Source organism: Octodon degus, unplaced genomic scaffold (assembly GCF_000260255.1).
Source record: "Octodon degus isolate 3935 unplaced genomic scaffold, OctDeg1.0 scaffold00226, whole genome shotgun sequence".
NCBI classification, from domain to species: Eukaryota; Metazoa; Chordata; class Mammalia; order Rodentia; family Octodontidae; genus Octodon; species Octodon degus.
Genome location: NW_004524802.1, coordinates 231,204 through 241,614, shown reverse-complemented (window position 1 = coordinate 241,614; position 10,411 = coordinate 231,204). Strand labels below are relative to the sequence as shown.

General features: G+C 45.8%; 1 protein-coding gene across 2 annotated transcripts in view; it reads right to left on the bottom strand.

Moving 5' to 3' along the window:
* Positions 1 to 10,411, bottom strand: part of Brf1 (BRF1, RNA polymerase III transcription initiation factor subunit) — a 78,272-nt gene that overhangs the window by 59,393 nt on the left and 8,468 nt on the right. For both annotated transcript variants that reach the window (XM_004645369.2, XM_023705676.1), the window contains exon 2: positions 4,276 to 4,356. In XM_004645369.2, coding sequence (XP_004645426.1) covers positions 4,276 to 4,356 — 81 coding nt within the window. The remainder of the gene's footprint in view (positions 1 to 4,275; positions 4,357 to 10,411) is intronic.

Sequence of the window (10,411 nt, the reverse complement as noted above, 5' to 3'; positions counted from 1 at the left end):
GTGTAAACTCAGCAAAATATTCTAAAAGAGTCCAGTAGCCCATAATAGCACTGGGTCTTCTGTTTAACGGGCAATATCAGAAATTATTGACCTGAGTCCCCCACACATGCTCAGGTTTAATTTTCAACTGGATCTCATTTTTTAAAAAAATACAGTAATGAGTTCAAGGCCAGCTTGAACTATACAGCAAGATGCTGTCTCAAAAAACAACAAAAAGCCCTGCGTCCAACATTTAACGCACTTCTACAAATTAAAAAAAAAAAATGTATAAAGAGGAGCAAGCATTTCAAATGTACAGGATGGTCAGTACAGCACAGGTTGTCTAGACAAGTCCCAGTGAGTACTGAAGGATGACAAGGACCCAGAGCTGGAAGAGCCCTCAGTATTATGTGCTGACACAGGGTAAATCTATAGCCACTGTGGAAAAGATTCTCACCCAGACTACTAATAATGAGCACATACCACGGGACAAGCCAGAAATCTCATTTGCAGTTGTTTGCCCAAGAGAAGTGAGTCCTACGTACATTAGCAGACTACACAGGAAAGGATGGCTGAAAATGGAACCATACATTCCCTCCACAGGGAAACAGGCAAATAACTGTGTACACTCATATTGTGAAGCCCAAACAGCAATAAAATACACTTCAAGTACATTCTAGAATGGCCAAAACCTAGCAAAATGACAACGGAAGTATTAGAGAAGACATGGAGCAACAGCAGTCTTGTGCACTGCAGGTGGCACACCTCCCAAGGCATGCTGGCCACTTCTTGTGGAACCACATATGCTCTCACCCTGAAGCACAATGCTTAGTATTTGCCTTCATACAGATGTTTACATCAGCTTTATTCAGAACTGCTAAGGGGTGGATGCAACCAAGACCGCTTTCAATGAGTAAACGGATAAACCATGTAAGCTGGCGTGTAGCTCTGCAGTGTCTGCTTAGCACACACAAGTCTTATGCTTGAGCTCTAACACCAAAAAAAAAAGAAAAAAAACTGATCCATCTTAAGACAATAGAATATTATTCTGTACTAAAAAGAAATAAACTATGTAAACAGCAGCAGAAATTTGAATGCATGTTCCTAACTAGAAGGAGTCAGTCTGAAAAGGTCATATACTGTGACACCAGCTTCTGGGACACTCTGGGAGACTGTGGACAACAGTGGTTGCAGGGGTCCAGAGGGAGGAGGGATGAACAGACAAAACACAGAAGTGCAGGCAGTCAAATGACCCTGTGTGACACCAAAACTGTGAACACATGGCAGTGCACACTTTCTCACACCACAGCATGTGCAAAAGAGAGTGACCCTGACGTACACAGTGATCTTGAACAGTGCTGATGTCAGTGTGGGCTCAATTGTGGTGATAGGTGCTCCACTGTGGAGGGCAGCTGTGGGATGTGGATTACGTGCATGGGCTCTACTGTGATAGAAATATTAAAACTTTAGGGGCTGGAGAGATGGCTCAGTAGAATAAGCGCTTGCCTGACAAGAGCAAGGTCCTGAGTTCGATCCCTGGTACCACCAAAAAAAAAAAAAAAAAAAGAGAGAGAGAAATGGTGATGGAAAATTTTTAATTAATTAATTGGTGCAGGGTCTCGCTTCACAGCTTAAACTTGTTATGATCCTCCTGTCTCAGCCTCCCCAGCTCTGGAATTACAGGTGTGTGCCACCATACTTGGTTTTGGTGGCCAGTACGGCATATGGTACTGGGGCTTGAACCTGGGTCCTTGTGCTTGCCAGGCAGGCACTCAGACTGCCAAGCTATCTCCATGGCCCTATAATGGAAATTTTTATTTTATTTTATTATTTTTGCAGTACTGGGGATTGAACTCAGGACCCTGCACTTGCCAGGCAATTGCTTATTCTACTGAGCTATCTCCCCAGGCTCTATGATGGAAATTTTTTTTTATTTTTTATTTTTTATTTTTTGGGGGGGCCAGCTCAGCCCACCAGGGGGCGGGGCTGGCTGGCATGTGGTGCTGGGGGATTAAACTGTGGTCCCTGTGCTTTGCTAAGCTTCTTCTAAGTAGGTGCTTTAGACCACTGAGCCATCTCACCAGCCCTATGATGGAAATTTTTAAACTATTAAATATCAACTAGTAGTCTGACACCACACTAGGACAAAATGAGCTCATACAGCCCGCCAGCCAGCTCGTCTATTAGACTCACTCAGCCTTGACTACACTCAGCTACACACCAGAGATAACCTGACCCAGCTCAGTGTGATGCACCCAGCTGTGCAGCCTGTACTCTCAGCCCCAAACATACCCGTCTGCTAACTTGGACTTTCTGTTAAGTCACCACACTTTAAGGTTTTGCATCTCCTGTTTGCAAAACCTACATAAAGTAAGCCGGAAGCTGGCTCTGGGCTGATGCTTTATGGGCGATCCCCCATCAGCCTGCCAGCATAATAAAGTTGGTTGCCTGCCAACTCCTTGGTGCAGAGTCTCTTAGTACCAGGTTCTATAACACTACCTCAGCTCAGCTGTGAATCTGAAACTTCTCTAACAAGCATCCCAGCAGGAAAAGAGAGACAAAAATATCTCTCCCATATCCCTCCTCCATCCAACACAACTTGAGTATATTCCCCCCAGATCCAAAGGAATCCTAGGAGTGCACATGAAGTGCTATAAAGGTAGGCAAGGCAGATACACAGCCAGTAGGAATAGTCAGTTTATTTCTTTCTATATTTGTGGTCTTGCTAAATAATGCAAGCTGGCCTTGAACTTGCTTACGTAGCCCGGCTGGCCTCAAATTCATGTCAATTCTCCCAAATGCTAGGATTGGGGGACCAGGGAGATGGCTCAATAGAATAAGTGCTTGCCTGGCAAGCGCAAGGGACTGAGTTCAATCCCTGGTTCCGCAAAAAAAAAAAAAAAACCTGCTGGGATTATAGACATGTACTACCATGCCTAACGATCTTTGTGATTTTTGCAGAAAGGTAATCATCACACGCTCTGAAGCCAAATTCACAGATTTTAAGCATTAAGCTGGGCCAGGAGCAGTTCACAACTGCAAAGTTGGTATCCAAACGAAAGGTGCACTTGAGTACAGATGTGCACCTTATGGCAGACCATAAGCCAGAACTCAGAATCCAGCTAGACGTGGTGGCATGTGCTATAACCCCAGCTACTCAGGAGGTGAGGCAAGGAGACAAAAATTTCGAGCAGCTGGGCCACTTGGCAAGGGAGCAAGGGAGAACACTGCTCAGTGGTAAAGTACTTGCCCAGCATGTGCAAGCCCCTGGGTTCAATCCTGTATACTTCAAAGAAAAAACAGAACAACAAAAAGAGAATCTGGAACTCATGATTCACAACAAGAGTAGCTAGAGAGTACCAACTGGGAAAGTAGAATCTTTTCCACAAACCATCTTTGGTATCCTGGGTATCTATGCAAAGAAGGGCCTTCTGCTTATGCCACATGCTCACACTAACTTGAGGACCAGAACCCACACAAGGGCTGACACCACGGCATTGCAGATGTAAGCACTGATCTCTGTGATGTGGACCCAACCTGGTAGTGTTCCCTGCTTATGACTCCAAAACCAGAGGCAACAAAAAGAAAAACTGAACATTACCAGAATAAAAAACCTGGTGACTCAAAGAATCCATCAAGAACTGAAAACACAACCCATGGAACAAAAGAAAATTTTCTGTAAATCATAAAAGACTTGCATCTACCCAGGTGTGATGACGCACACCTATAATTCCAGCACTCAGAAGACTGCAGTAGAAGAATCGACTAGAGTTCAGTTAGCCTGAAATGTACAGTGAGAATCTGTCTCAAAAAAATAAAATAAAATAATAATAATCCAAGTCCCTCCTAAAAAAAAAGATTTTTATCTAAAATATGTAAGAATTTTTTCAACTTAAGAGGAAATCACCCAGTTAAATATATACAATAAAAACATACTGCCACTTGCTGTTTCTATATTCATCTTGACAGAGCCAGGAACAAACAATCATGAACATGACAGGGTCCCAGGATCTCCCTCTGAGTAGGCCTGGCAGGGTCTGGAGGATGCCCAGGAAGGACCTAGTGATGGTGGAAGGGACAAAAGAGTAGTTCTGACCAGACGTGCACTAGCCCTGGGCTTGGAGGGTAGCAGGGTATAGCAGGACACAAAGTAAGGCTAGGTCTGGGTGGATGGGTGCTGCAGAACCAAAAGAAGTAGCTGAAGCCTCTGTGCTCTCATCCTTTATCTCCACACTGCAACCCCACCTTGTAGCCCCTCCCCCTCCAAAGTCAAAGACTTTTCACAGTGAGTAGTACCATTCTGCAGGGTCTGTGCTCTTGACTCTTTTCCCAGGTTCACGTGGAAGCCTCCGCCCAGGGTTGGGGTCTTGCCAGGACCTGAAAACAGAAGAGACAGGTTAGCCAGAGCCTACCAAAGAAGATCCACACAGCCCTCTCATAGCACACAGAATGAAACAGGGTTCAGCAGGAATTCAGGGAAGATCACCATGCGGGTGGAGCCCTTCTGCTCTGCCTAGTCCCACAGCATGAACTATGTCGATCTGCAAGTTCCTACCATGTTTCTAACATACAAGGAATCCTACTGGGCTACTGTCAGCCAGTTGCAGGGTAAGAGCACAGTGTTGCCTCCAGGTGCAGTAAGGTGGGTCTCACATCATATGCTGCTCCCTCCAGGTCCTCTCCACACCCTCTGCTGGCTGCAGACTGGCCAGCCATGGACATCACACCTTCATGGGGATGACTACCTGCTAGACACAGGCTCCTCAAGAGAAAGATCAATGTTAGCCAGTCTACAGGAAGCACCAGTCTCTACCCACTTGTATACTACCTCCTACAGAACGTTGCAGACTGGGAAAGCTCCCATGCACAATATGATTTCAGCTAAGCTACCAGGCACTCTGTTTGGAACTCTGCCAACAGACAGTAATCCTGGCATGGTCCACCACTTTCTGCACTGCAGGCCTTCAGGGCTCAGACTTGACCCATGAAAACATTAGGTACACACATCAGGCTGCAAACCACATCATAGAAGCCTAGCCTTCAGATGGGCCCAGGCTGGAACGAATACGTCAGGTAGTGCGAACTCAGGTGGAACAGCTGGTATGTGCCCCCCAACCACAGGCACTGACCTCCAGCAGCTGACACAGGCCAACACATCTGAGACAAGGTACAAATAAAAAGACTTGTGGCTTCTGCTGTAAGGGATGCACACAGCCTCAGCTATACACTGGACATGCAGGGCCTAGGGACACAGGTGAAAAAGCAAGGAAAGTACAGGTGACTGGTCCAGGGACACCCACTCTGGTCACCTGTGCAAGAAGGACCTTGGCACCAGTCATGGGACACCCTCCAACAGTCAGCACAGAACAAGCACAGCCTCTGGCTTATCTGTAATTCTAACTGGATCCCAAACAAATACAAGATTCTTTAAAGATCTGCAAAATGACTCTCAAGTTCAGCTGGTAGCAAAGAAAAAGTGCAATGACTGAGCACACTGAAAAGGGCAGCCAATGGGACACATCGTTCTCATGCAGGCAGTGAGGCTGGCCTCTGAAGGAGATGAACAGGCACCTGCCTTGCCAGGTGGCACTCAGTCTCCCCATCACTGCCAAGGCTCAGGGCTGCTCCCTCTGGCCACAGGTCTATCTTGTTGTAAGGGACCCTCATCCACTGACAGCAGCACCAAGCTCAAGGACACAGGCCTTTCTGCTACAGCGCAGACCCTGGACTGAACAGCCAGCAGTGCCTGAAATACGGTTCTTCCTGTAAAAAGTTGCCACAAGGCCAACAACCTTCAAGAAGCTGGCATAGGACCCAGCAGCATTCTGTCACGGAGACTAGGATGAGTGAGGCAGGGTCACATTAGGGAGCTCAAGAGAGAAGTCAGAAGTGACCAAGGCTCAGGAAGCCCACTTTAACTGTGTAGCGTGGTTGCCACTGACCAGGAATGCAAAGGCTGTAAATACCAACATACTAACTCTGAGTTCTACAGAAGCCAGCACAGGTCTTATGAGCATTTCCTATTCTTTGTTTTCTGTATGGTGGTTGTTTTAAACTTTAGAATTTTTACACTTGAAATCTTTTAGATAAAGGAAACTCACTACCTACTTTGTAATTGCTGATCAAGAAAAACCACACCTTGGCATGCCTGTTTCCAGCACATGCTGCCCTCTAGCTGTTTTTGGGGGACTGTTTGTGTGTTGTGCTCAAACTTTAATCACATAAATTATTATTTTTGCTAATCTTGGGCCAGGGAGATGGCTCAGTAAAGTAAGTGTTTGCCTGGCAAGTGCAAGGGCCTGAGTTCAATTCCTGGTTCTGCCAAAAATAAATAAATAAATAAATAAATCTAGTCATTTTCTTTCTCACTTAGGAGTATCCATCTTCATCAATATCATAGAAGGTAGAATAAAATAGAACCATAGACTCAAACAACCCCTATTTCACACATATATTTACTTACTTCATCAGGGTTTTTTTTCCCCATCCCTAAATAATGCTTCAGGTCAAGTGTAATCCTTTGCCAAGAAGAGAAGAGATTCAGCTCTGAACAGACCCCAAAATGGATGATGCAAAACCTCATCTCTTTCTCCTTCCTTTGGAAATCTCAACTGTGGAAGATATTAAGATGAAACTTCTCAGGAGTAAAACTTCTACTCTCTTAGATACCTCCATAGTTGTAACTGGCACAAGGACTATCTATGATGGATTGGCTAGGTGTCAAAGGTGTATAAATGAAGGTAAGTGCACTCAGGATGAGGGCTGCTGCAGCCATGTGGGCTGAAGGCTGATGCACTGAAGTAGGAGAAAAGGTCAACTGCGTTCTCACTCAGATCCACTGGGTCAACTAAGCACTGAAGGAACCCGAGTTCACACATTGTAGGAATTGTTTTTAAAAAATGGCCCAAGTTACTGACTATACCACTTTTTTCTCTCTTAGGGGAGAGAAATGATTTACTCTGGAGAGATTTAATAGAGCCTCCAAAACAATTTACATGTGTGTAAAAGAGGGAGAGGTAATACAGTAAAGAATATATAATTCAAACACAGCTGGAAGACAAGACTCCAGGACTGATTGACCTTAGAGAGTCCTGGGCATGGGGAGGCAGAGCGACTAAAGAAAGCAAGTCAGGGAAGATATATCATGCTGCCCAGAAAACTGGGGGCACTGGGGGGAAAGCTGAGGGGGAAACTCAGCTGTACGCCTAGCTTTGAAAAGGTAGAAGACAGAGGAAGTTAACTTAATGCTGAACTTTGGGAGCTAGAGTTGCTTGAGGCAAAGTAAAACAGTTTCAGACACTCTGAACAGAAAGCTGGCAAAAAACATAACTAGATATTCCAGCAACAGACACATTAGGAACTCTCAGGCCCTGCAAGCCCTGAGTAAGTCAGCAGCTCTCCACCCTAAGAGCAAAAGCAGGTACCACTGCTCCCCAGAAATCTGCAGTGCAGACCAGAGACTCGGCTCGCGTCTACCAGGCTTCCTGGCCTCACACTCCAGCAGCAGTCTCACCTTCTCTGGCTGCCCGACAGCCTGATTGGGACATTCTCCTTGGCCAACATGGTGTGCCACTCAGGCTGCGCACTGCACAGACGTGAACAGTTATCAGCACTGGTGTAGCTGAACTGGGACATGTCTACTCCCATCCAGAACTGCTGGGAGCACTTCACTGTAACTTTCCAGTAGTGTCTGCCACTCGTGACTGCTGTGCCTGCCAGCAGCACTGCCCACTTAGACAAATACTCCACATTCAGGAGTAGCTTGGTGGGCTCCAATCCCACCAAGCCACATTTAATACCTGTGCTACCTCTGAAGTGTGCCAAACCACTGTGGCGCTTTTTCTTCCAGTTGGAAACTGGGGCCTCTCCAGAATTCCCTGCCAGCAAACCCCCACCATTTTGCTGTCCAGTGGCACAAACACCAGGAATATGACAACTTTTAAATAAAGAAAAAAGTGAGTTGGTGAGATACCTCAGCAGCATAAGTGCCTGCCTGGCAAACGTAAGGTCCTGAGTTTGACCCCTGGTACCAAGAAAAAACAAACAAACAAATAAAAAAAAAAAAAAAAAAACACCCAGCCCTACTGAAGTAGATACATGATTTTAATAAAAGTCAACTATTAACTATACTGCAAAAAAGGACACTTGGTCAAAGCCTAAACCCTAAAGCCCACCTAGACAGGAATACAGTGGTTACTATTCCAGCCACCTGTCCCTGCTCAGACAGTGGCAGAGGGAAGCCAGAGGGTTTCTAACAGGGCCATGGAGAGATGCCACATTAAGATCAGTGACTTCAGTTCTTGCCATCTCCTCATTCCTCAACCTGTTCCAATTTAGTTCTACCTGAAGTACACTGCAAAACTGCCCAGTCACAGCCACCTCCATGTGCCACTGCCCTCCTCTGCTCTCTCTCATCACTAGTTATCCCCTTTTACCACTCTAACCTTTGTCCCATCTCCCCAAACCTGGGCTGCCCTCTCAGGAGCTACTGTGGCTCCACCTGCTCTGGGAGCCACCTCCTGACTTGTACTCTGCCATGACACACACACAGTGGAAAACACCCATGGATGGTACAAAAGGCACTTATCCAATCTCTACATGCTAAGATTTAGGGTCACAGTGCAATAGTTAATCTCAACTGTCAACTTGAATGAATTAAGAGCCATCTAGCAGATCAATGAAGTACATAGCTCGCCATGTCTGACTGTGTGCTTTCCAAAGATGACTGGCATGTAGGCCAGCACCTTGAGAGGGAGAACCAGGCTGTCTGTGGGGCATTGTCTGATAACAGGCTTGCACCTAGATGCATCAAAAAGGGAAGAAGGGAGTCAGGCTGTGCTTTAAGGCTTCATTCTGCTCCAGCAGGTGTCATGCTGCTGCCATGACCTGTGGACATCAGACTCCAGCTGTTTCCACCTTTCAACAGACTCCCTCGCACCAGTGACTCAACAGGCAGGTTCCAGGCTTTAGACCCAGGCTAGAGCTACACATCCTTGATCTCCTGCTGAGGCTTCCAGCTGCTGGGACTCAGCATCTTCTAGACGCCCTTGCCACTGTGGACTATTCTTTTTTTTTTTTTTTTTTTTTAAATTTTTTTTTTTTTTTTTTTTTTTTTTAAATATTTATTTATTTATTTATTGTGTGGCCAGCTCAGCCCACCAGGGGGTGGGCGGGCCGGCATGTGGTGCTGGGGGATTGAACCGAGGTCTCTGTGCTTTGCTTGAGCTTAGCTTGTTCTAAGTAGGTGCTTTAGACCACTGAGCCATCTCACCAGCCCCACTGTGGACTATTCTTGCCTGTGATCCTGTAAGCTTATTTGATAAATCCCTTTCATAATTTGTTATACATTTTTCCGTTGAGTCTGTTTTTCTAGCAAACTCTAACCAATACCTGTGGGCTCCCCAAAGTGAGAAAGAAGCAAGCCCAAGTGTGACCTCTGGCTGAAACTGCCAATTGTAAATGCTTGACCTTCAGATGTGCTTTGCTTCAAAACACACTTGGTATTTTTTGTAACAATACGGGCCAGAAGTACCACATAGACACACCTGGCCAAGTCCATCCCCTCATCAATGGTGGGAAGGACCTGCACATCCAAGCTGTCCAGAGAAGGGTCTTTTGGGAACCAAAAGGTGGTGAGAGCTATGCCCAGGACTGCAGGGTTGGGTAAGGGGCCAGCTACTGTGCAGACAAAATGACAAGCTACACCCAGGACCAAAAGAAGACAGAAGACTAAGTCAAGTTCCATGTACTGTGCCTCAGTGGCCAGGCAAGGCCCATGAACAGTACTACTCCTCTTAGTAATGCTTCCAACTTGGGAACAACAACTTTATAACTTTGCCAAGTGGCTGGGGAGATAGCTCAGCAGTCTAAAGTGCCTGCCTGCCTGGAAAGCACAAGGAACTGGGTTTGATCCCCAGTATGGCATTCTGTGCCAGCCACTGAAACTGGTTATGATGGCACATGCCCGTAATCCCAGTGCTGGGGAGGCTGAGACAGGAGAACCACTGAGTTCAACCTGTACAGCAAAAGCCTATATCAAATAAATACATAAATCTTTTTTAAAAAATAAAAATAAAGGGGCTGGGGAGATAGCTCAGTAGAATAAGCACTTGCCTGGCAAGTGCAAGAACCTGAGTTCAATCCCTGGTTCTGAAAAAAATAAATAAAAATTAAAAAATTGTGCCAAGGGGTTTTCACGGATGTTGTAACATTCCTTTAAGGAGAGACACTGGTGCATATAACAACATGAAATGACCAGTTTGGTTTTTCTGAGACGTAATCCTCCAAAGACTGGAAAAGTTCTGCATGAGGCAGGAGAATACTTGGAGTTAGAGCCCAGCTTGAGCTGCACAGCAAACTCAAGGCCAGCCTGCTTTACACAGTAAGATCCTATCTCAAAAAGAAAGACAAAAGAAGAATAGAATTCTGCAGC